The sequence below is a fragment of the Tetrao urogallus genome (assembly GCF_951394365.1).
Source record: "Tetrao urogallus genome assembly, chromosome: 9".
NCBI lineage: Eukaryota > Metazoa > Chordata > Aves > Galliformes > Phasianidae > Tetrao > Tetrao urogallus.
In genome coordinates this window covers 2507051-2532745 of record NC_136822.1, presented here as the reverse complement: position 1 = coordinate 2532745, position 25695 = coordinate 2507051, and the positions used below count along the sequence as shown (strand labels likewise).

At 41.0% G+C, this 25695-nt stretch overlaps 2 protein-coding genes across 2 annotated transcripts in view; one reads left to right on the top strand and one right to left on the bottom strand.

Annotated features, from left to right (window-relative positions):
- GIGYF2 (GRB10 interacting GYF protein 2) overlaps positions 1–25695 on the top strand; it is a gene marked incomplete at both ends in the record, with an annotated part of 59853 nt that overhangs the window by 5866 nt on the left and 28292 nt on the right. The window contains 3 exons of the mRNA XM_079539556.1: positions 4133–4241; positions 9629–9740; positions 10337–10377. Of these exons, the coding sequence (XP_079395682.1) occupies positions 4133–4241; positions 9629–9740; positions 10337–10377 (262 nt within the window). The remainder of the gene's footprint in view (positions 1–4132; positions 4242–9628; positions 9741–10336; positions 10378–25695) is intronic.
- KCNJ13 (potassium inwardly rectifying channel subfamily J member 13) lies at positions 15935–17746 on the bottom strand (the record flags this gene model as incomplete). Its single annotated transcript, XM_079539557.1, has 2 exons — positions 15935–16557; positions 17269–17746. The coding sequence occupies 2 exons, from the start codon at positions 17744–17746 to the stop codon at positions 15935–15937; spliced, it is 1101 nt and encodes a 366-aa protein (XP_079395683.1).

The window sequence follows — 25695 nt, the reverse complement described above, 5'->3', positions numbered from 1 at the left end:
GAGTTGTTGTCTTAAAGGACGGCTGAGATCGAGGATTTGCTTTTATGGGAAACTTTAGGCCAGCTTCCATTCTCCAGTAGAACCAGGAGGGATTTGGTCAGTGAGCCCAGGAATCAGTCAGTAGGGCGCACAGTAGCACACCAGAACTTTGAACCTTGGTGTTAAATAAACTTTTGGGCACATTTTTTGTTCTGATAAACAATGGAGTCATTTAGACAGTGAACTACAGCCTTTTATAGTCAAAGGGAGCGTCGACTCGTGCTGTCACAATCTTATCCAGGAGGAATAATAGCAGTGTAAGGCTGTGTTATTGACGATGTGCTGAGCAGTCTGTAGCGCAGGTGAAGATGACAAGTGCTGCTGAGCTTACAGCTGGAAGCCATTAGCTTTCATTAGCTCCTATTGTGGTACCCCCTGCAAGAGTCTCTTTGGCTTTTTCGTAGGCCTCCTTTAGGTGGAGCTCTGTGGTAGCGCTGTGTTTCATCAGTCTTGATGGTTTCTGAGGAGTTGGTGTGCAGTGCCTCTGTTTTCTTCTGCCTATTCTCATGTTTAATTTTACAGTGATCCTCATGGTGGCCTTACTGGTGCTCTGCATTCTCCATAGAAGTGTTAATCTGTCTCTGAGAAGAGATCCATGTATCTATTTTAAATCTTTTTTTAATGCTTTCTGAGGATGCAGAGGATGCAAACTATCTATTTTCTGGAGTGATTCTGGATTTTTTTCCCCTTTGTGACTGATTTGTTTGAGATGCTAAGCAAACAATGTTACGTAGGCTAGCAGAAATTCCTGGTGTTTGTACTCCATTGCTTATCACTGAGAATCTGTGGTGTGTGTTTGTAAGCGATCTTGAGGTGAATATGAATGGATTTGCTGATAGTCATGGTACAGGAAGACTCCTTCAAGTAAGACTGGAGAGTTTAAAACAGCTTGATTCTTCCTTCATGAATATTGAAGGCAATATAGCTTTATCAGAACTTGAAGGACAGTGATTTTTAGAGTCCTATAGAGGACAGAGTGAGCAGAACACAAACTTGAGCACAGCTGCATTCAGTAGAAACTGAACCAGTCTAGCTATGGATTTGCAGCAGCTCTTGCTTGCAGCCTGGGGGTTGTGCTCCTGACAGTATTGTATGTTGTATATATAGCATGCCTAGGAAGAACTTGCATGACACTTCTCTAGTAGATTTAGATATGGTAGCTAGAGGCAAATGGTAAATCATGCCAGTGGTATGAATTCAAGGTTGTGTTTGTTTATGCTATTAAATTTAACTGTGGTCATATACTTGGGGCTGCAGTACCCTCTGTTAAGGATGTTCTTTTTATACATTATGTAGAACACCATAAACTAACATAGAATTCAACTGATTGAACTTACAGTAAGTTTTATTGCATGAGGTTATAGATTGGTAGAAGATCTGTTTTCAAGGAACCTGCCTTTTGAAGAGAGGGCTTCTGCAGGTTGCTTTTGCAGAGGTTTGCAAGGTCACCACTGGCAGAACTGCAGCTTGATCCTTTGGTTTGTTCTCCTTGTTCATGTTTGGTTTAGGAAGGAATTCAGTTGTCTTAATCTGAAAATCTGCTTGTGGAGTAAGGGAGGGAGTCTCAGGATCTTAATAAATATATTTTTTGGTGTGTGTGTGTGTATTCACAGTTATGCTTCTGTTTTTTTGTTTATTGGTTTAATCCTCCACTTACTAGGTAAGAATGAATTGAGACCTCTTAGGTGGCTTTGCACTGCGGTGTGCAGCGTCAGGGATGGACACTGAGGTAATGTACTCAGCAGCAGGAAGGCTTTTTGCTTTTTTGACTTTGCTTTTGTTACCTTTCGTCATCTTTCTGTGTTGATTGTTATCATTAGGTGTGTTGTGAATATTGTGTCTTCACCACAGCAAGCCACAGGCACTTAAAGAAATGGGGAGAATTTGTTCAGCATTTAGGCAGGCAAGTGAGTTAAATACTGATTTTTTTTTTTTTAGAAGAAGTTTCATTCATCATGTTCTAAGTGGAGAGGTAAGGCATCAAAAAGGAATCTCTTACACAGAGCAGTGAATCTGATTAGCAGCTTAGTTTTTTTTGTAGTAAAATACTGGATGTGAACTAATGTGTGCTTTAGATGAGTAGAAACTTCTACAGCTGCAGCACTTGTCAGAACTCCTGGAGGTCTGAAAGAAAGACAGAAGACTGTGTCTAAAACATCCATGATGATCTGTGTTTTTATTGGCATCCAGGTTTTCAAGTAATAAAGAAAAAAAAGATGTTTAAAGATAATGGGTGAATAAAATGAAATCAGTTCCTGTAAGACAGTTTATGGCAGAGATTGTAGGTAATGATGTCCCTGAAGGTGTTCAAGGCCAGGGTGGATGGGGCCCTGGGCAGCCTGGTCTAGTATGAAATATGGAGGTTGGTGGCCCTGCATGTGGCAGGGGCTTGGAGCTTCATGATCCTTGAGGTCCCTTCCAACCATGGCCATTCTGTGATTCTCTGATCCTCTGATTTAAAAGTGACTCTAAAACAAAATTGGAATTCTTCATTTTTGTTTTTTTGGAAGAAATGACAGTGATCTGTAGAAGTGCCAGTTTAAGTAGGCTCTTGATCTGTGTTTTTGTCTTTTAATTAAAAAAATGAAGTGATAGTAGTACTTTGTTTCCTTATCTTCGTTATCAGCTGTCAAGTGGAGTAGTTGACCAGCTGTTGTAGACTTTTCAGAATGGTGTTTCCTGTTCTCCTGCTTTGAGCACAGCTATTTTGTTCATCTGTTCCATGTGCTTTGTAGGATGGGATGTCTTCTCATCAAACAAAGCCCATATTTGGCAGGTGTAGCTGGTAGTAACTTAACCTGCAGTATTGTAGAGAAGAGTTTGTCAGTTTTAAAAACAAAACCAAACCAACAGTGGGGGAAAAAAAAAAATCAACTGCTTAAAAGAAAACACCCTCAGAAGTGTTCACAGCAGGAAAGGTAGTGATTTCCTTAGGGGCAAATTGAGGTGATTCATTCTGGCTTGATGTTGAAGTGATTGTTATCAGTTTTGAGCTAGGAAAATCAAATCACGTTTACTGGCAGCTTACCCTGCTGTTCTGCAGTGCATTTGAGCTCTGGGTTTGCTACTGGACTTTCTTTGTCAGATCTGCTTAGTTACCGTTTATCTCTGGAAGGAAGATCTCTTTCATAGAAAGAACATTCCAGGTAATTAGATCTGATTCTGAAGTAGGCTAAAAATTCCTTCAGATTCCTGCTGGTTTTGATGTTAGCCATACAGATTTCACATTTAATTTCATGTCTCTTTCTTCTTTGAAGATCTTCAAATGTGTAGTAATTGGAATTTGTGTAAGCAATTTGCCTCTTTTGAGGTCTGTCAAGAAGCCAAGGGCAGTTGTTGAGTCCTCTGTATGTTAGTTAAAGCTTGCATTTGGAAAGCATGTGAATTCAGGTTTGCTTGTTAATATTTCTTGATCTTGTTTTCTGGCACAATTTTTTTTCCCCCAAGCTATCTGTACTCTGAGGATGGGGAGGGAGTTAAAATTATCCGTACTCTGTTGAAGTGGCTTTTTCTTCAGCCATTACTTACTCAAATCGTATCCATGTTCCTTGTCTTCCTGAGAAGAAGTATCACTGACATTTCAGAGACCTTTTAACACATGTAGTTTTCCCCTACTATTGTTATTACTGTGATACATTTTGAGAAAAAAGTACTTCTGTCTTCAAAGGTAAATAGAAGCAGTGCACACAATCGTATTCGGATCTTGTTTCTCTTTGCATGTTATTGCTTTATAAGAAATGGGTTTAGAATTGTTCCTAACCAATGCTGTCAAATATCAATCACTTTTTGCAACCAAATGGCAGTGTTTAAAGCTGCTGGTGTTCTAATTAGCCTGATGATCCAATAAAGAAGTAGATGCTCACTTGGTACCTTTAGAGCATGGAAGTGTCAGGTAAGTAACCTTGGAGCAATAATATTGGTAAAGATGCTCTTATGGACCACTTCAGCTGTTACTGTTTCTTTTACTCGTCAGTGTTAGTCTGTTGTAGAGTTTGAGATGAACACAAGGAAAGCAGAACTGGTATTGGGCTGTGTTTGTGAAACGGGAAGTGTTTGTAATGGAATCTCACCTTGCCTCTCTTCTTCTTGACAGAGAAATTTCTCCATGTCTGTAAACAGTGCTGCTGTCCTGCGGTTGACGGGACGTGGAGGAGGAACGGTGGTAGGGGCTCCTCGAGGTCGAAGTTCCTCCAGAGGTCGAGGTGAGCTGTTAGTGGGGTGTCCTGCAGTGCAGCTCATCCAGGTTAAAACTTCCAACTGATATTAGACAAAGCTCAGTAATAGTTTCTCCCTATCAGTTTGTTCTCACTTAGGACTTTAACAAGGTCTTACAGGAAAGGCTTCAAAGGATGAAGACTGGATTCTCAGGGATAGTTCTGCATGCTCTCCTCATGCATGTCGGGTGCCTCTTTTGTATCTTTGGGTATGGAAAGCAAAAAGAAAGGTAGCTTCAAGTAGGGACAGGGAATTCATTCAGAACTGTTAAACATGATTTTAAGAGTATGAAACGGATCTATGGGAGGGAGAAAAGAATCCATGAATGTAGTTAAAACATTAAGATTATAGGTGGCATTCCGTGTTCCAAAGAGTCATTTTTTTATCTGTTATTGTGGCAAGAAGAAGCACAAGGAGATGGTGAAAGATTAAATTCAGTTTGTTTTGGGAGAAATTTTTAGTGCATTGCTACAGTTGGTATCTTGGCCTGGCTGACTTTGAGTATTTGTGAGTGAATGGAGAAGAGTCCTCGAGCACTATCACTGGGTTCAAACCACTGTTAAATCCTGAACTCCTTTTAGTGGTTCCCTGTCAGTATGTGTGCTGATGTGAATGTTACTCTGTCTGTTCATATGTGAGCGTGATGGGTTGTGTCTAGAATACTGGAAGCTAATAGCTTAAAAATATCAAGAGTAATCAGTTATTCTTTCTTTATAGATGCTCAAATGAGTGTTCTGTTGTGTTCCTATCATTTAATTTTTAACAGGTGAAATTTTCAGTAGCGTCTTCAAGACGTTGCTTCCATATGTGCTTGCAGTGCTGGATGGGAGTTGTACTTAGACTTGATCAGTGCTCTCATTTGTTGTCGTTCCTTAATTGTGTTCCCTCCTTGGTTCTACAACTCTTATGTATCTGTAGGTTGTTGGATGTCCTCTTGTTGTTTCTCAAAGGCACGTCTATCCAATTGTTGAGGTTGTCTCCTGATTCTGTCTCGCTTCCTTTTTATTTATCGTTCTTTTATTTATCAGGTTCTGTGGGCTTACTGGAATGAAAGAAGTGTGTGTGCATCTGTGAGAGGAGACTTACCTGTGCTTTATGTTTCTGTTGTGTTTGAGCAGCGCTGCTGTTCTTTTTGCTGTGTGACTGAAATGTGCAACTTGCATTGCTGCTGTGGTTCTCTCTCCCTTGGAATATGTGCTAGCTGTTTCTCTCTAGATGCATTGCAAATGCTTATCCTTATGCAGTGAGTTGTTTTTAATTGCCCCCAATAGTCTTGGTGAGGTCACAAGGTTAAATGTGGCAAAATATGACTCCTAACCCAGTTTTGCCATTGCTCTATTATATAAATTATATTATATATATATTATATAAATATGTATTATATAAATTTCACTTTATTTATATATTTGTTTGGCAGTGAAGTTTGATGCATTAACTTGTGAACACAGTATAAAATGTATACAATATTATTAAGAACATTTGAAAGCTTCTGCTGTGTATGCTCTTGTGTTTTCATACTTCATGTTTATGTTAAGAAATATTAGCTCTCATTCTTGCTTTCTTTCTCGTTTCATCCTTTTTGTATGAATCTTTACGTGCTGTGCTTGTTAGGCCGCTCTGCCACTCTTTCTTCCAGCTGAGTGGCAAAGGACAAGTTTCTCCACTTCTTACCTCCCTCACTTTTCATTCTTGATACAGATGAAAACAGGAAATTACTGAGCTTTCCTTCTTGTTGATCCTGGCTGCAGCCTGGATCTTCTGCTCTGTCCCTTTGCTTTCTGGAGCCATCAGCTTGAGCTCTGTGCATGATGAGCCTTACCAGAGCTGCTCTATCTCAGCAAAGAAATCTAGGGTTTCTGCCAGAACAAAATTGTAGATTCTTAATATCACCGACATAATGTTTTTGTATTTGAGGACTTCCTTTCTAGTAGTTACTTATGAAAGACTTAGCATAGGACTAGTGAAAGAAACTTGCAAAAGTAGCTCTTGGCTTGCAAATAGCGAACTCTGTATGCAGTTGTTCTGTTGAACCACAATGAAAAGATCTTTCTGTGCTTTTTCATTAAATGAATTGCCTTGCTTAACAGTTGGAAAACATTCTTTGTTGCCCTGCAAAATTGCCTGGGTTCAAAGCATTACCTGGTATTGTTTGCAAACAGCCATATGCAACAAATATGCTGATTGATTTCCTGCTTCAGCTACACCAAAACTGGATTTCTGTCTTGAAACAACTTGCACAGTCGTAGCTCCAGGGAGGAATTAGCATGTACAGTGAGATTTGAGTTTCCTCACTGAGGCAGAGTCAAAAAGTGTAAGTGCTTGGGAGAGTGTGGGGAGGAATCTGTGACAAAGGTGGATGAAAGGAAGAACAGATAAACTACCCTAAAGGTCGCCAGAACTCTTTAAGTGTAACTTCACTCCCAACTATTCAAAGCTACAACTAACTCTTGGTAATACTTCTCCATGCTCATCTGGTGCTTTGTTGAGGAGGATCGTGTCTGGCTGACATGCAAGAGGTCCCTGCGTGGTGCTTGCTTTGTTGTGAAAATGTTTGACCATATGATGAATTACCAGTTGGTGTTGCTCATAAAAACCATTTGTGGAGTGAGGCTGCCGTTGTCAGTGCTGCATGTGCCTTGTGTCACAGCATGAATGCAAAACTTCTAATTCAGTTCTGAGGTTGGATCATCTAAAGAAATCCAAGCACTTGCACGTGACCTTTTCCTAATTGACTTGTTTTCCTGGGAGCTCCCTGTGGTGTGTAGCTAAGCCTGTTCTTTGTGCAGCTGGACTGGAATGTCAGCATTCATGAATAAGAGCTTCAGACCAGTGGAGATTGAAGTAGTCCCAGAAATGGGCTGCAGGGCTACAGACATCTTGTTTTGTAGCTGTTCCCCTGCTTGGTGAAGATCTTCAGGGAGAATGCTTTGCTGCTCATTAGAGCTCTTTCCTTTTCCTCCCCCTTTCCCAATTATAATCTGTCCTTGGTGTTTTTTGACAGCATGTGAATGATGTGAAAGTGGAAATTTCTCTGAACTAAATAGCTGTAATTGAGCTACACCTATCCTGCTCTTCCTGCACAATAGTACTGTGCTATAGCAGTTGATCCTAAACTCCAGTCTCTTCCAGTTGCATGAAATTCCTTGTTGTGTTGCTTTTATAATGACAGTTAAAATAATGTAAGTTTTTAAGGAATGACTGAATTACAGGTGGCACAGCTGCTGTATTCCACTCCTTTGTTCGTTGGCATTTCGTGGCTTGGCATTTGATAATTGTTATTCAAAACCAGTTTTACTCTTCAGCAGCAAACACTTCAACATTTGGCTCCCTGTATGCCATATTACTTGAAAATGGCAGGGTACAGAAAGTAAGCATGTGGCTCTGGATTTATTGGCCAAAAAAACCCTACAAAGGCAGAGTTGCAAACAGTGTATTTGCATGTGTTTTCACTCTCACCACAAGCTTTACATCTAAAAAATATGTTTTCTGTTGTCAGGTGGGTCCTAGTGTGCACTTTCTGCTCAGAGCCATCTACTCAGAGCAATCTGAGTATATAAATACTGAGTAACTGACTTTATCAACAGAGTTTCTTTTAGCTCCTTAATGGTGTGGCTTGTGGGATGGATCTCAGTGCAGTGTGGTTGCCATGCAGCCACCTGGTTGATTTGTGTTGGAGGTGCACATGTCTGACCAAGCACACCCCAGGCAGGGTTCCCTTGCAAATGCACTGCAGGAGGGTGGCAATACCAGGTGACAGGTTCACTAGGTCCTTTCTAGTGCTGTGTGGCATTGGTAGCTCTGGGACCCAAAGACAGCCTTGGGTGAGTTGCTGAGATCAGTTGCTTTTGTTGGCTTTTCTTTTTTTCGAGGTTATCTTTTAATTCCAGCTGTTCCAGTGATTGAGCACAGCTGAAATATTGATGAACTCTGTTGTGGGAAGGCTGTGTGGAGGGGAGTGTCACAAGCTGTTGCTTCACATACCTGCAAAGCTGGTGTGAGCCATCCTGCTGGTAAACCAGCTCTTGTTCTGTTCTTCCCCATGACAAGGCATTTGCCTTCCGTTGCCAGTGACAGCTCTGTGTTGCTAGCTCTGCTAGCTGTGTTATTAATAACCAGTGTGCATTTGGACTTCATGTGCTGCAAGACAGCAGCACAGATACTGCTGTCCTTCACTGTAAAAACAGGAAAGGACATCTGATTGTGTAGGGAAAGGGCATGCATCTTTTCAATTCCAGTGCCTCAGAGATGTGAGGCAAGTCTGCGTTGGCTCTGACTGCCTATGGCTTTCTCTTGTGAGCTGTTCTCATTTCATCATCTTGTATGAGAGGGGGGAAAAGAGCTCTCCTGCTCAGAAGAAACTGGGCAAAGATGTCACTGTATGAGATTAAAATTAAAATTTTCCCGGTGTCTCTCTCTGAAGAACTGCAGGATTTTAGGAGACCCATAATGCCTTGACATCGTGCTGCTATTGGCGTTGTCATATTTTTGTGTTTGCAGCTTAACTTTGCACTTATCTTTTGTCAGCCTTGTAGTCAGACCTCCCTTAGTGAAGGTGTTTATGTTTCTGGTGCAGTCATTGCTAATTGTTCTCTTGCCTCGACTGCTCAGTCAGCTCCTTTGCCTCCACCTGCATTTGTGTGGCACAGCCATGAATCACACAGGCCGGTTTATCTCACCAGTGCTGGAAGTTACCTCCAACAGCAGGTGTTGTTTTTGTTGCATTACTGTGTTTAGCAAAACAGCCTCACCCAAACACTGAAGGTGCGCTTCCAGATGCTTCACTTTCTGACTTGAAGCTTGATACTTGGTAGCCACAGGAGCAGATGATAGGTTAGTAGTAACAATTGTAACAAGATGTTGTCTTGCCTTGTACCCATCTTGAGATTCTTTTTCTCCTGCTGCTCTTGGGGGACTTCTGCTGGGAATCATTGGAACTGAAGAGTGCTGCACTGATGAAGCCTCCTCCTCCCTTGTAAACTTGGGCAGCAGTAATTATAAGTGTAACTGCAGTGTGGTACCCTTACACTGAATGCTGCTGTTAAAAGCCAGCTGATTTTTATGCGTGTAAAGCACACGTGTACTGTGTGGATGTTGGGAGCAATGCATCCTTGTTTGGTAGCTTCTATTGGGTGTGTATGTTTTGTGTTTTTCTGTGCAGCACTGACTGCAGAATTGTTTGCCTGTTCTGTCTGATCTCTGATAAGAGTTTCTGTATGAGACTTCTAAGCTTTTGATCTTTTTTTGTTCTTTGCTCCCAGATAATTGTTCTGGGGCTTAAGAATGCAAGGGACAACTGGAAAAGGCAACCTACCTGACTAAGCTTCTGTTATTATTGATTCAAACACTTGTGTTTGTTTTTTTTTTGTCTTTTCAGGCAGAGGCCGAGGAGAAAGCGGTTTCTACCAAAGAAGTTTTGATGAAGTGGAGGGTGGATTTGGGCGAGGAGGGGGCAGGGAAATGCACAGATCACAGAGTTGGGAGGAAAGGTAACAGAAAACTCCAGCCCTTTCAAGTTCTCTATTTGCATCTGCTCGGCTTCTCTTTTTTACCTTTTGACTTCACAAAGATATTCTAGGAAAGATGCTTAGGCGTACCTGTGAGTGGAACAGCTGAAGTTCTAGGGTGAATCCAGCAATTGTTTTTCTAGAAACTCAGGAGCAACCACAAGAGTACTTAAGCAAAGTATTTGTCTGACAAATTCCTGGCAGGAGGGAGCTACTCAAGGGGAATATGAACAGTGGGCACTAAGATGGAAATTGGTAACTTGTGGATAAAAATATGGAGTCTGAAGGATTCGCTTCGCCTTTTAGTCTTGATGCTATTGTATTGATAGGACATAGGGCCATTCTTAAAAACATGCTTAGTTGCTAAAGGATGCATGGATATTGACATTCCTGGAAATTTCACTTATCATCTGGGCCTATAAAAATCCTGTCCACAAAGGTCTGGTTTAAAAACTTACGAAAACCAAATAAAATCTAAAAAACCCAATGCCAACCCAAACCAAACAAGAACCCCTCTGACCTGAAATGAATGGAGTAGTTCTAAAACCTTATTTGAAACTTTTATTCTGCCTTTCTAGGGGAGACAGACGCTTTGAAAAACCAGGGCGAAAAGATCCAGGTATGGTTTTGTTACTGGTTACTGTATGGGCAGAAGATGGGAGGGAAGAGCAAGAATGTGTTATGGGGAAATGGCTTATGTACTTAAAGCTTTCTTACCTGCTTCAGATTTGTTAATAGAAGGTTTGTGGTATTGTGCTGCTTTACTCTGAATGTGTTTTCAGTGTGGTTTTTGCCCCAGGTAGATTTTATTTATTTGACGAGGGTGTGTTTGCAGTTGGAAAATAATTTCTGTGCATCTGAGAAGAGCCTTCACTGATAAGCTCTGTGGGTACTTTGTGGAATTTGCTGTATAAATGCAGCTTTTAAACATCCTGGCATGTGTTATTTTGGTATCTAGAACTTCTTGACTACGTCAACTGTTCTGTTTTTTCTTGAATGCTCACTTGTGTGGAGTAGATCTTAATGGTAACGTGCCGATTTCCCATGGTTATGGAATAGACATCTGGCCAGCTAGTTTAAGTTCTCATAGAAATCTTCTGCTCATTGAAGTTACCTGCTTCTTTTTCTCTCCCAGTACAGCTGAAAGAGTGTACCAGTAGGTGTATCTGCCATGATTCCTGTTGTATTCCTGAAATGGTTCACGTTGGCCACGTTCAGGAAAGATGATTAATTTTGACCCAGTGTGTCTCTTTGATTACTCACCTGAATTTGAGTTGGAGTGCACTGTTGTCTGGGAAGTGGAATGTTTCCATTGAGGTAGCATCTGCACTGTGTGAGTGGTGAGAAGGAAGGTTCTCTGTCAGCTGGCTGTACTGTAACTGCTGTTTCATGGGATTGGGCACTGGTTGCTCCCTGATGTGACCTTGTCCTTTCTCTGTGGCATGTTTCCACATGCATGTACTGCAGCTGTTTAGTGGGAGTTCTTGGCAGGACTGCCAGCAAACTGTACTAGACTATTCAGTAGACTTTGAAGGAGTGTTGGCTAAATAGCCTCCATAGTGAATGTGTTGGAAAAGCATAGGTCAGAAAATATGGCTGCAGGTTGGGTTTCAGGACCAACAAAACTCCCAGAGGAGATTCAGTTGCAATTGGAAGTTGATAGGAGTGTGTTTTAATGCCTGAACGGCAGTCAGCAGTTTTATTTATTTTTTTGGAAGAGTAATATGAGTTTCTGTCTCAGTAATCCAAATCACCATGGTGGCCCATGCTTTTAGGAATCTTACTACCATGTTTTCTTTCAAAGCCCTCTGAATTCCCTCTCCATGTATGTATTGATTCTTTTTCATATATTTTAAAGAATGCTATTCATTTTTTTTGTTTTAAGATGAAAAACGATTAACTGGGACAGTGCTGGTTTTTCTCTCTCTTTTCATTGGAAGAGATTACTCCTGAAAATAAGTTGGGATTTCTGAGATTGTCCCTCTTTATATCTCCAGTAGTAAAGTTTGTCTGGAGTGTGTGCTTATAGTCAGAGACCTTTGGGGAATGGAAAAAGATGCTGTTGGAGTTTCAGGACCGTGGTGGTTTGGTTTTTTTTCTTCTAACAAAAGACAAATGAATGTGGCAACAGCAAGAGCAGTGTCTACCATCACTGGTTATTTATTTAGCCCTTCTGTGCCTCTGAGGAAAATAAAGCGCTACAAGAACCAACTGAATGCTGTGCCACGTTTCTGATTAAGGTTGATGAGAACATTGCCGGTCACTTTTGGATGAGATGCATAGAACTTGAGAACTTAATTTGTGCAAGATGTTCTTACAGAAGCTGGCTTGGACCTGAACAGTGTTAATGCTGCACCTACTGCAGTGTGTCTTGTTGGTAATAAGTGTCAGTCAGCAGGACTTCAGAGTACATCTTCTGGGAATGGTTTTCTGCAAAGACGGTATCCCCTTGTGCTTTCTTAAAGTCCTGGTTCATTGTAGAGGATGAGGTGCTTTATTCCCAGTTATTAAACTTCACATTATACCTGGTTGCTCCTCCTCTAAGTTCCTTATTGTATTACTTTTCTAGGTTCATCTTATGGAGGTTTTGGTCAAATAACACAATATAATAGAGACAAGAGATGTAGAATCTTTGTGATGTCTCCATATAAAATAATTAGCCATTTGTTTGTTATTGCTCTGTTTGAGATTAGTGGCCCTGTAAGTGGGAAGACCATTTCTTTTCTTTCCACCTTCACAGAGGTAAGGTGGAATGCGCAGAAGGTACTGATACGTTTTGATTCAAGCCTTGATTAATAAACAAGTAGTTAATATTATGTATGTGCTTTTAAATGATAAGATGCTTAAAGCATCAAGTAAGGATACAGATGTACCGAAAGATGTCCCTTGTTAACACCAGGCACTAGGCTGTCATTCGTGTAGTAGTGAAAGCAGGAGCACGGAGTGAATTGACGTGCAGCTTGTAATGCAGGCTAATGAGCTCTAGCAGGTATGTCTGTTGGTTTCTGTTGTTCTGCTTAAAATTTCAAGTTTAGGATTTTATTCTTTAATTTTACAGCGCTTCAGTTTTCCATTGCTTCTGGGCAGGGCCTTAAATCAGCCTCCAATTACGTAGTTTACTGAGTTGTCAACTTTTTTGCTTTGTTTGTTCAGGGTGATCACGTTACAAAATCGATAAAGGATGAGAGGAAGCTTTTCTGAGCATTCATCATGAATGACAAAGCAAGAACCTTTCAATTAAAAATCATGAGATAAAAAGGGGGGAATTAGTAGTGAAATGCTGCTCAGATATTGAAGAACGTACAGTTCTTCAAAGGGGTTTTGCACTCATAAGTTTGCAAGTTCTCCTTTAGCTGATGCTCAGTGTAGGCTATTTCAGTTTGCAAATTAAGATGCGCAAAGTATCTGTGAGTTTCTCTTGCAAACTGTCTAAGTTTTGACTGACTTTGAGACAGCAAATTGCTTCTGGAAGGCTGAGGCCATTAGCAAAGAAAATGAGCAAGTTGTTTTCTAGATCACAGCTGTCCTGAAGTTGCATGAAAGCTGCTTAATTTTCTGTGCAGCTGCTTGACTAATGCCAGCTTAGTAGCCTCGGAGATTGGAGTAGTTACCAGCAGTTACACATTGGTAAGAAATAATTGTAGGTTAAACAAGACATTCAGAAAGTCAGTTGTGGAACCTGATTTAGTTGCATGTTTATTGATTAAGTTAAGAAGACTTGAATGTAAAAAGGCTGCTCCTGTGAATATAACAAGGGTGCTGAATTTTTCATTTTTCCTGGCTTGTTTTTCTTCCCTAGCCCACTGCTATAGGTAGGTATATCCAAAGAAGGTTCATCACAGATTTGTTCTTGCAGCAATACTGAAAGCTTAGAATGCAGCTTTGCATCCTTGCTTATGAGCAATTTTTTCTGGGCTTCTGATTAGCACCATGGCCTGTTGCCAGTGCTTCCTGAGACTCCATGGTTCACCAGTTCTGCAGAGCAGTGAAAGTAATATGCATGTTCTGCCTACCTCTTGTTCTGCACTGTTCCGAGATGGATAACTATGCAGTTGTTCGTATGTCTCATTGGCTTCAGCAGTGCTCTTCAGCTGTGTATTCAGAAATGTAGCATTTGAAGGCAGCATCTAGGGTATGCTAAAAGTATTCTTTCTTTATACTTGCTGCTCTACCACATCTGTGAATAGGAAATGATTTGAAGAAAGGGACAGCTTTCAAGTCTCAAGTCAATTTAGAAATTGGACTAAGCAACCAACACGTTGGTTAGATGTTAATTGAAAACAGAAATAGCTTTTTATAGCTTGGGCTCTAAAACGTGATTATAGTGCCACCCTGTTGAAATTATACATATGAATCTTACAGTAATTTGTCTGAGATTGGAGTATGGAAGAGAGAGAAAACGCAGTACCTCATACCGTGCTGCTCTTGGTTGTTTCTGACTTGACGCAAATCCATTCTATTGCTCTTGCACTGGTTCTTAGTTTGCCAGACTTTCCTCACTTCATTACATTGGGAGAGAAGGTGTCAAATAACATTTGTAGAAGGACATAATAGCAAATTATTGGTACTGATAGGAAGATTAAGAAAGGGTCTCTAAACTGTGTATGGGTCAACAACTGAGAAAAGCAGAGTGAAGGCCGTGTAATTTGATAGCATGTTGCTCTGCAAGCTCCACAGTATTCATTAGTGCTTTTACATAAAGCTAAATTCCAGGAAAGATTTTGAGAAAGTCTATAGCAAAACCAAACCCGGTTAGGATCTGTAATAGAGACAGACAGTGCTTAAACAAGTTGGAAACAAGCTAAATGGCTCAGCTCTTTCTGGTTGTGAACACAATTTGATTTTGAGGCTCAAAAAAGAGTTCTGTTAATGGCATCTCATCCCTTTATTCCTGCTGCTGACTGCTGAAGATAAAAGGAAGCATATTTTGTAGAGTATTATGCTTCGGTAAATGAAAGACCATATTTGTTTGTGGGAAAAGTCTCTTACTTTTGAGAAATTAACTATTTCTTTTGGTACTTGACTTTTCAAGTATGAACATGTAATAGAATTGCTTTTGTTAAGAGCTTGTAAATAATTATCCATTGGTCTATTTATTCTCTAGCTTTTTAAATTATTTAGGAGCTTTAGATTTAAGTCTTAATTGCAATAGACTTATGAGGCACTTAAAGACAAAGGTCCCATGTAACTTAATGTTTTATTTTAAAATTGATTCAGGTGTCTCTGTAAATACTTTTGTGCTGTATGTAAAGGCAAATATTGATGTTAAAAAGCATAAAATACAAATGGATGCAGTTCTGCTCCTCATGTGGATGCAGTGCATCCTCCAGGGTCAGACCTGCTTGAGAAGCACACACAGCTGAGGCCGCATGGAACATGTTGTCCTTGTAAAAAAGCACATTCGTTCATTTAGGATGGTCTGGTTTCCACTGCTAAATAATTTATTTGGTGTTTCCAAATGTGAAAAAATTTCCAGTCAGTATTTGCCATATACATGAAGATTTCTTGATAATGTCTTCATAGACCGATGAGGAGATGAGTTCTCCTCATATCTGGTGGAACAAAAAACTACAGATAGTATTTACAGTTCTCCTTAATAAGCAAGCACAGCAGGGGTACTTCTCACTGCTGTGAGAGGTTGGCAATACTTCCTAAGAGTAAGTTCATCCCTCTGAAATCAGACATAACCAAGTATCTCGCAGAGAGTGAAAATAACTGAAAAATCAGGGTCTTGAATCAACTGAATTGCTTGTCCAAGGGTTGATGTATTGACTGAATGACTGCATATTGGTTTTGTGTGAGGTTTTTCTCTTGTATTTTTGCTGTCCAGTTTTGTCACAAGCTGGTTAGTTAGATTTTGGTCAGCTTTGGAAGTCTCTCCTTTCCGAGTCACACAACTTTAATCAGTGACTTCAGCTGGTAGTTCTTCTAGTTTCCCAGAAGCAGTACTGTGAATCTTGTACCTGCCTTTGTCCTAGGTGGTCGATCCAGCCTCTCAGCCAAGCTTACATGGGCACGCCAGTTTGCTTTGCTTTGCATATTGTGTTGTAATCAGGAGGAGGAAAACAGGAGAAATTATTAGAAGATTGCAGGCAAGGAAGGAAGGTTGTCGATGTGACCTCAGAGTTTAGTGTAATAATAATTAAAAAAGGCACAAAGTCCAAAGTCTGTCCCGCCTATTCTGTGAGGCCAGTCTCAGAGAGCTGGAAGCTGTCGACATGCTGTCCGTTGATGCGGATCTCCTTGGCAGTCCTCCTTGGATTCATTGAATCAGCTGCAGCTGGGAGCTCAGGAATTGTCTTGTCAAAATTCTCCATCTTGATCTGATATTCACCTTTGGCACTGCGGGCAAGCACAGGGGCGAAACGATGGTACAGCATGATCTCTGAGGGGAGATAGGACGTCCTCCTCTGACACATTTCTCCTGTCCCTTCCTGCACCGCTGACAGAAAGACGACCAGCTCAAAGTGGCGAGCAGCCTCTCTTTGGAGGAGAGCAGCCAGTGGGCTGGATGGGGTGATGGAGTGGTAGTAGGTCAGGGGGAAGGTGAAAAAAGGGCACTCGTCCAAAGTGATGCTGTCTAGGTGGAAGTCAATACTGGTCTGGTGCAGCTGACCGTTCTCCTGTTCTTGGTAGAGAATAGCAGAAATCTGGACGCTGGTGAGTGGGCTGGAGCGTGTGTTAGCCACCTGAAACATCAGGTACGGCTTCCCCTCTGTGTGTGTCACTATGGCGCAGCGAGTGAAGCGGATGGAGAAGGCGCGGTTCTTTGGTCGGGCGATCTTTGCCACAAAAGCACCTGTGCCATGGAAAGAAGGTAATGAAAGTGAGGATGGGGCCTGGGCTGTGTCCCTGCAGTCTCCGAGCTACGTAAAGCAGTCCAAAGCAATAGAAACTGCCTTCAGTGTACAAGGTCCTTCTGAAAACTGCAAAGCTGCCCACTTAGTGCACCCGTATACTGCAGTTAGCAATAGTGTGTAATCTTGATAAGCTACTGCTTGAGACATTATTGCGTCTTATACAATAAATACAACATTTAAAGTCTGTTGACATACCTTAAGCCTGAGAAGCACTTTAAGAAACTTAAAATATCTGAATAGCTGCAACATCCTAGAAATTTCCATTATGTGAAGTACTGAGGAATGCATAAATACTGACTTAAAGATGAATAAAAATCTCCACCTAGACAAATGTATGACTGTTAAATTGGCTTTACAGATATTAATCCCACTGAAAAGATTATTTCCATTGAGAAATAGATCATGATACAATAAATAAGTGATTGGGAGTGGCAAGTGGGGTACTACCACAAGTATCAACCAATGAATAGTGGTACTTTCTGGTACAAATTTGATACTGCCTAATATTAATTTATTATCACATAGCTGAGATCTTGTCATCCCTTTAGTAACTGAACTTATCTTTCTCTCAGATATTAGTATGATCCGTACTTATTTCTGACTTGTATCTCAAGATTTATATCATATCAGGTGTAAATGTGAGAGATTACCTGTGATGAAGGCTTCCAGCATGAGCCCTAGGACCATCTGTATGGCAAGCAGGGCGATAGCACTGGGGCAGTCCCCACTTGGGAACATAGTACCATAACCAATGGTGAGTTGTGTCTCCAGGGAGAAGGAGAATGCAGCTGTAAAACTGGTGATGTACTTGACGCAAATAGTGTGGTTGTCAGGTGGAGAATCGTGGTCCAGCTCCAGGTCCCCGTTCATCTCAGCCAGCACGTACCAAAGCACTGCAAAAACTAGCCAGTGAATGACGAAAGAAGCAGAGAATACAAGCATCATCCATCTCCAGCGCATGTCCATTAGTATTCCCCACGCATCTCGGAGGTATGCCAGACCTTGTCCTTGTGCACCATCCATCTGGAGCGTGCTGTGTCCATCCTTTGTGACCATTCTCAGGTATCTTTGGGTTAGGAGGGGAGCGCTGGATTTGGTGTTATTGCTCTCTATCGTATCTGTTCTCATGTTCTGGAAAAGACAAAAGAGGAAAATGGTCTGATGCAGTGCAGCATATTTGTATTTTGCCTAATGTTCACAGTTTTGACACACCAGCAGGGGTTGAAATAGTGAAGCCAACAAAGGAGGGCTTATACATTGCAATCCAGAGAAGATTAAGTCAGGAGCCTGGGGTGGAATTTAGCACTATTTGTGGTAATACTTAGCTAAAATAGATTAAGTTTAAAAATGTAACTATTTCTCTCATTTTCCTTGCTTAGTCATGGTATATAAGTTGTACTTTACTTTAGTGAATTTATATTCATCACATGCTTTAAGTTTTTGGTGGGGGGGGGGGGGGACAGGAAAGGGGATGGGGGTTGTCACAGTGTATCTGAAAAATAATTGTCTTGTATCAGTTTAGTTTAGTAACTGTTAGTCTGATTTTTGTAACTAAAGCAGAGTATAATACTTCACCTATACTATTATGAATACTGTTAACAATATTGCTCTGTGTTATTTTTGTACATGATTATGCATTTTAAGGGGGTGCTGTAGTTTACCTCATTTCTACCAAAGTAGATGTCCTTCAGGCTTTTCTTGCTCAGGAAATGACTGCTGTCTGCACCTACTCTGACTAGCTAAACAGAATTAGAGTACTCAGGGCAGAGCTGTTTCTGAATCTGAGTTCACTTATGTAAGCATGGCATAGAAGGAGGGCAGGAAAGCAGTACTTGAAATAGACGATGATACATAACTTGTAGTTTATAGCTGCCTAAGCAATGTGCTTTTATTAGGGACCAAATAAGAAAATAGGACAGCAAGTGTGTGGAAATTAGGGGATGAGGGTAGAATTGGGGGTGTGGGAAGCAAAATGGACATTTGTCAGACTTTTAGCATTAAAAACTCAATGAACTCATGAGGATTGCTGAGTGGCTTTCAGAAGATGCTGACCACCCAAATCCTAAACTTGATAAATATTGAATATTTAAAGTTTGCCTGGAACAATTAATGTAACATAATTTAAAATAGTGTGTATGATCTGTTTACAAATAGCTGCGAAGGATGTATTTCTGTAGGAGGAGGATTTTCCAAATATACATAAATTCTGCAATCCATAATTATACTTGGTATGTTTCATCAGTTTTGTCAGTTTCTCATTTTTTTTCCCCTTTTTCTGAATATCTCAGCATGTAAAACAAGTGTATGTTCGAGTTAAAGGAACTGGATTCCATCTGTGACAAAGAAAGTCATCTTAGTTCTATGTTGAAACACGCTGGATCTAATGATCATACAATTCAGAATGAATTGATGAAATTTTAAATGAAAATTTGAAATTTTCCTGTCGTGTGATTTCTGGTCCTGTAAACCAGTAGTTCTCATGAGTGCACAGTTGGGCTTTGATTATCTTCAGAGAAGGAGACTTTACCACCTCACTGGGCAGCCTGTGCCAGTGCTGTTAGCCTCACGTTAGAGTAGTTCTGGCTGAGAAGAGCCTAACCTCATCCAGTTGACTCTTGCCCATTAGATACCTATAAGCCTTGATAAGATACCCTCTCAGTTTTCTCTTCTTCAGACTGGACAGCCCCAGGTCTCTCAGCCTTTCCTCACAAGAGAGATACTCCAGACTGCTGATCATCTTTGTGGGGGTCTGCTGGACTCTGTAGGAATTCCTGTCTGTCTTGAACTGAGGAGCCCAGAATTGGATGCAGTACTCCAGATGTGGCTGAAGTTCCTCCTGACCTCTGCAATTCTGTGATTCTGTTTCAACAGAGAACACCTACAGCACAACATGTCTCTAGGTGTAACCTCATGTGTTCTTGAAGGAAAAAAATGTGCTTGTAAATTCTTATGGTTTATTGGAGGGCAGCATCTGCTTTACAGTCTCAAAGTTATTTGAGCCTGAAAAACTTGCTGAGAAAATGTGAATCCTCTACTAAGTGGTTGGTGATGATCTTCATTAGTGTTAATATGTACAATAAGGAAAAGAAAAAATAGTTTGTATGTTTTTTGTCCCTGTTTCAGACCTTCCTTGCATCTGTATTAAGCAGCCGATTACCCAGAGCAGAATGCTGTCAGTGTAGTAGGGTCTCAGTTTCCTTGATAAGGAGCTGTCTGGGGTGATGGTTAATCACTTAATATTCAGGCAAAGCTCTGAAAAAATCCGGTCGGTCTTCATCATCAGGTTGTTCAGAATGTATTCTGTGGAAGAAGAATTACAGACATCTCAAGGGTAGCTGGCAAAGGGAACCTCTTAACCTCCAGCAGTGCATTTCATAATGGTCCTTTCTTGGTGTTCCTTGAGACTCGCAGCAGGGAAATACCTGTGTGGTTCATCTCATTTGATAGAGGCTTCTGATCTTTCTTGTCCAGCACTGTTTTAAAACATTCCCTACCTGAGTAGGTGGCAGCAGTAGCATTGGAGCTTTGGCCAAGCCTAAACTTCCTGGGCAGGGAATGATGGCAAAGAAACTGCAAATAAGCTTTAAGAGCAGTGCAGTTGCTTTAGTGTAGAAGGTGGAAAAAGTGAACTGTCTAGTGGGAAATTTGCTCAGGCTAGAGGATCAGGCAACTGAATTCCTCAAAAGCAGAGTCAACTTGAGTAAGCGTGACTTCAAATTTGAAGATATTTGTCTTCTATATACTTCTTTCCTTGCCCAGTGTAATAAAAAATTTAAATTTAATCTCCCTCTTAGTAATAAATTAATAAAATGGTAAAGTACATTTTAGACCACTTAGTCTGATGCTGTGCAATGTGGTCCTTGTGATCCCCACATCAATCCTAGTTTCAGAGTAAGTTTTAGAGAAGATGTGCAACTTTGACTTTTGTTCTGTTGGATAACAGGTCTCCAGTGCTGAATGGATATGGTTCCTAGACCACGATTCTCTAATGTCATCTTGTAACCTTTGTGATATGCTTCTTGTTTGGTTTTGTTTTTCCTGGTTGTGGCATGTGAAAATGTAGCTTTGGGGTGTTTCTTCTGCCAGCTGATAACCCCTGACTAGAAAGACAGGCGCTGTCAGCTAAGATTTTCTTAAGCCTCTCTTAGCTTGCTGGCCAATCTGTAATTTCCATTTGCTGGTTCTAATCCTTCCTATTTCCAGTCTATTGAAAATTCACTGGTTATCACCAACTCTCTTTGATTCTTTTAGTTTTTTTAAACCTCTTACTTAACTGTCTTTGTCCCTCATTCTGAGTTTCTTACAGTCTTGTAAGACAAGCCCAGGTAGGGTGAGCACTGCAGTTTAACTTTTATTAGTGGTTGGGCAGGTTCTAAACTGACCCAACTTGCTAATAAAAACTTGAGCTTACAGTTCTAGAATAGTGATTGCGTTTCTGAAATTCACCATCCAACACACCTGCCCTGCCACACCTTGCTTTGTTACTGAGATGTTTGCTTTGTTGTGTTGTGACAGCTCTTTCAAGTAGCATTGTGCTCTGCACCACCGTGGTGCTTTCCTCCATCTTTAAGGCATCCTTTAATCTGTGGGGACTTACTTGCAGTCTTCATGGTTTTGTTTGTCTTCCCAGTCGAAGGCACTGAAAATGACACTCAAGCTTTTGGCTTGATAACTTAATGCAGCTGCAGCCCCTCTAGAAGCCTGAATGCTGTTTTGTGGAGCTTTGTCCCAGAGAGATGTTACAGTGCTGCCATACCTGCCCAACTTCCACTCTTAGAATCTGTTGCAGTTGATCTCAGAAGGGATTTGAGGTGGTTTATAGTGTGCCACTTCATTGCAGCAGTGAGGCAGTCAAAGAGGACTTGCTATTTCCTGAGAGTACTGCAAACTCTGCTTACAGCTGTAGCAGAACTTGAGGATTAATTAGAACCCAAGTGATGGGTCGTGCCCCCTTTTTTACTGAACCTGACTTCAGGTAACTTTACGCTTCAGAATTAAATATATTGGTGCTGTAAGCTGTGGTCATTCAGATTACCTTTTTTCCTGATTTATCTTTTTCTGTTCTAAAGTTGCTTTGATGCTATTAAAATCTCAATATTGCTGTTTTTGCATGGGGTGATAATTCCTTGATGCTTCGGTAGTAATCGTAGGAAGCAAACTTTTTTCCAGAGTTGATGACTTCTCTGGATCATATAAATGTGGTCTTAAATGTGGGTAATTCAGTCAGTACTGTAACTGCTTTAGTTGAAAGCTTACACTACAGCTGTGAGTAGGATAGTTAGAATTTTGAGCATGTTTGTCCTTTAGATTTTGTAGGTAATTACTCATTTAGATGAATAGAATAGAACTTTTTCTCCAAGCAGTCTGCAGAATTAAGGTAACAGTTTTCAAGACTTGATACAAATATAAAGAAATACTGTGAAGATGAAAACTTCTTCTGAACCCAAGTCATAATTTTCACAGCAAATGGCACAAAACATAGGATACCAGAGCTTTACTTTTGATCTTCAGTGACTGTTTATTACAGAGTGGACTTCAGAGAAGGGAAGAAAAAAAAAAGGTGAAGTGGAATGGAGTATTACAGCACAGAAGAATGACTTTTTAGAGACTTGATTCTTGAAGACTTTGGTGTTTCTGAAGAGCAGTCCTGCTCTGTGTGATACAAACTTCCCAAAAGCTTGTCTGGAATGACTGATAGCATTCTAGCGTGTGGCAGTTGACACTTGATGTTCATTAATGGATTGCTAAGTCAGTAGCACTAGCTCACAAGCAGCCTGTCCATAAGCAATAGATCAGTATGCATTGATTAGAAGTGATTGAAGACATGACAATAAGTTACACTGTTAAAAGCAGGTCTGAACAGATAGAGCTAGTTGCTGGCATTTTTGGTGGAACTGAAGTGAAATGCTGAGTTGATTGGTGACACAAGAGGTGAGGAAGGCTTTCTCCTAGTATTGTGCATGTAACACCTGGCTAGACTGGTAGAGCTGTGATAGTTCCTTGTTTGCAGAGCATTGCAGAGACTTTCCCAAAGTATTGATCTTGAAAGCTTTCTACAAGAACATTGCACGATGGCTTTGGTTTTGCTCTGTGTGCTGTTGTGATTGAGGTCATTTGAGAGCTTTTTCTCCTTCAGCAGAGGTAATCAGAAGCTTTTGTTTAAGGTGATACTGAATTTGGCGAGCTTCAGAAATTTTGTGCCCTGAGAAACAACTTCATTTTCTTTCATTACAGAATGCAGAATAATTGCTAAACATACAATAAGAGAAATTGCGTAGGGTACTTACCAGTCTTTGAAGGATTTGCTTGTATGCAGGAGAAGGAGTGTGCCTGGGCTCTAGAGAAGGGACCACTTGTGTATTGGTCCCAGCACTGGCAGGGAACTTCCCACAAGTGATTGGTAGAGATCTCCTTTTCAAAAAAATAAGAATTGGAAGAAAAAAAAAATGGGTTTGTATGTCTGGTTGCTGTATTTATAGTGCAGGGGGGCTGGTTTTCATGTGAAGCTGATTCGATTGGTCACTTTGCCTGCAGGGGGGCTGGTTAGCTCTGATCAAGTGGAAAAGAATGCTGGTTTGTTAGGAGCATTTTCCTTTACCCAACACAAACTCTTAGCAGGCAAGGAGAAATCCTCAAATGCCTACTTGTGGAAGGGGTGCGTTTTCCCCTCCCTCCATCATCAAGGTTCTTATTTAGATTTATTTAATCTTACTTAAAGTTTTACTTGCAAGTTCAAAAGGCCAGAATTCCTCTGGAAAAACTGAATGTAAAAAGGTATGAAATTGCTGTTGAGAAAAAAATGGTTCTCTGATACTGTCTTCCTATCAAGTGTAACTCCTGTTTGTTGAGGTAGAAAGGGGAATCTTCTTGCAGTTTCTCCAGTGCTGCTGCTTCTCCTCATTAGGTCCCGGCCTCCTGATGGCTCTGCTAGGAAGTGTGGGCTGCAGCTGGTGGTGTAGCCTGTGATCCCTGCTCAGCTGTAGCTTAATTCTAATCAGAAGATGTAAATCTGCTGGCTGTTTCTCCACGTTGCTCCTTTGTGAAAACATGAAATTAGTAACAGGATTTTGCCAAAGCCAGGAAATGAAGCAGTGCAGACTAGGTAGGTTGCTGCCTTTAGAGATACAGTGAAACTGGTTCCATGCTGTAAGTGAGAACATTTTCACTTAAGCATGTTCTCTCTCTCTTGTTTAACAAATTAGAGCAAATTGGGAGAGTTCTTGTAAGGAAAATCTTCAGTCTGAAAGAATGTGCAGAGCAGCCATTGTGCTGCACTACTGAGCTGAACTCTGTACTCTGAACTGAACTTTGTAATGCAGTTGTATTTCTCACTTTTTTCCCCCCTTCATGAGCTGCTGATCTGAGGGCTTTCATTGAACGTCATATGTAAGAGGATCTGCAAAACAAAGGCTGTGGTTGTTTGCACTATAACTACTGAGGGCCTGCTGGGAAAATTATTAATGTAGACTTTCATGCTTAGGGAACAAAATCCTCCCTCATTTTTTTTCTTTAACATTCCCCCAACGCTAAATTGCAAAACGTTAATTCTTTGCTTCATTAGTATGGAACGATTTTAATACATGTTCAGGCACAACACTTAAAATGGTGGTAGGCATGGTGACCTTCAGAGCCAGTGCAAGTCATGTAGTGCTGCCATTTTGGTAAGCCTGTGAGGTTGGTGATGTGACTTGTTCTTGGCTCTTCCCTGTGTACTCCAGTGAAGCCAAGTCTCCTGTGAAGAAGGCCTTTTTTTTCCATCAGTGGTGTGGCAGGAGTGTTTTTTTCCTAAAGCAGGCTTTCTTACAGAATGTATTTTACACTGTGGAAAGCTTATAGTGTCCTGTCACATGTTTCCTAGTCTGATTTGGATGAACGACTTGTACAGCAGATGAAGTGGCTACACCGTGATTTCCAGGTGTGTCTTACGGAATTAAACTCTTGTATGTCTGCACTTTGTGACTCACTTGTGCTGGGGGGTAGCTGTAGGTTTAGTGAAGAACATAGTGATGTTTAATAGCATGTTTAAGAGCGGCAATTGGGATTGAGAATTTAGGAAGGGAGAGAAAATGTAGAGATAGAAAATATCACCAGAACTTTGGGTTTCCATCACTGACTCTGGCTGTGTGTGTGTTCTGTAGATAAATGCTGTCCCAATGAGAAGGTTGCATTTATTTGGAAAAGTTACCTTAGGGCCACTTGATCCATTCTTCTGTAAAATGAGCTGCAGGATTACTTGTGTAGGCTAAGTTATTTGAATGCCATTAAAAACATTTGCTGCAAAGGATTTTGTCCTTTTTGTGTGGAAATGTGTAGTTTGCAACAGAAAGAATAGAACAAATAAAGGCACTTGGACCCCTGTAGGTTTTTCCCCTGTTCAGAGCAGGCGTGTTGCTGTCAGTCTTGCTATTTGTGCTCGTTTTCTCCAGGTGCTGAGCATGTCGTAGGAAACGTGGACGGGCAGTGTGGAGAGCAGCACTGTTTGCTGTGGCAGTGGTTAAGTTTTCTACGTGAACAGGTTGCCATGGAGCCATGTCCCAGAATCCCAGTCTTGCCCTTTGCAGTTAAGTCTCTCTTCAGCTCCATGTTGCACAGCTGTGGGCTTTTTTGGCTGAATACCACTGGGCTGTATCTGAAGTTTTCTGTAAACACCGTTGCTGGCTTTGTGACAGACTTGAACAGAGGTGCCCTTTTTTCCTGCTCCTTCTCTTCAGGAAGTCCAGTCAATTAGTCCAAGGCAAAACCATAGACTGCATTTTCATTTTTTCCTTCTTAAAGCATTGCCAAGCACTGACTGTGAACTGGTCGTGACAGCTGAAAGGAGCTGATTGCAGTGTTGATGTACTGGGACGTCGTTAAAAGTCGGTTTCTTGATTGATCTGCCTAATGTTCAGCATCATGTCATGCCTGATCTGTTTTGAAACATGCCTTACTGTCCTTGGATATTACTTGCTATGGTGCTTCAGTACCAGAAAAAGAATACGCTGCCTTTTCTTTGCTCCCACAGAAGTGTGTTATCAGGTCAGGCGCCTGGTGTGACATGCTGAAGTACTGGTTTGTTTGGAAGTTTTTCTTAGTCA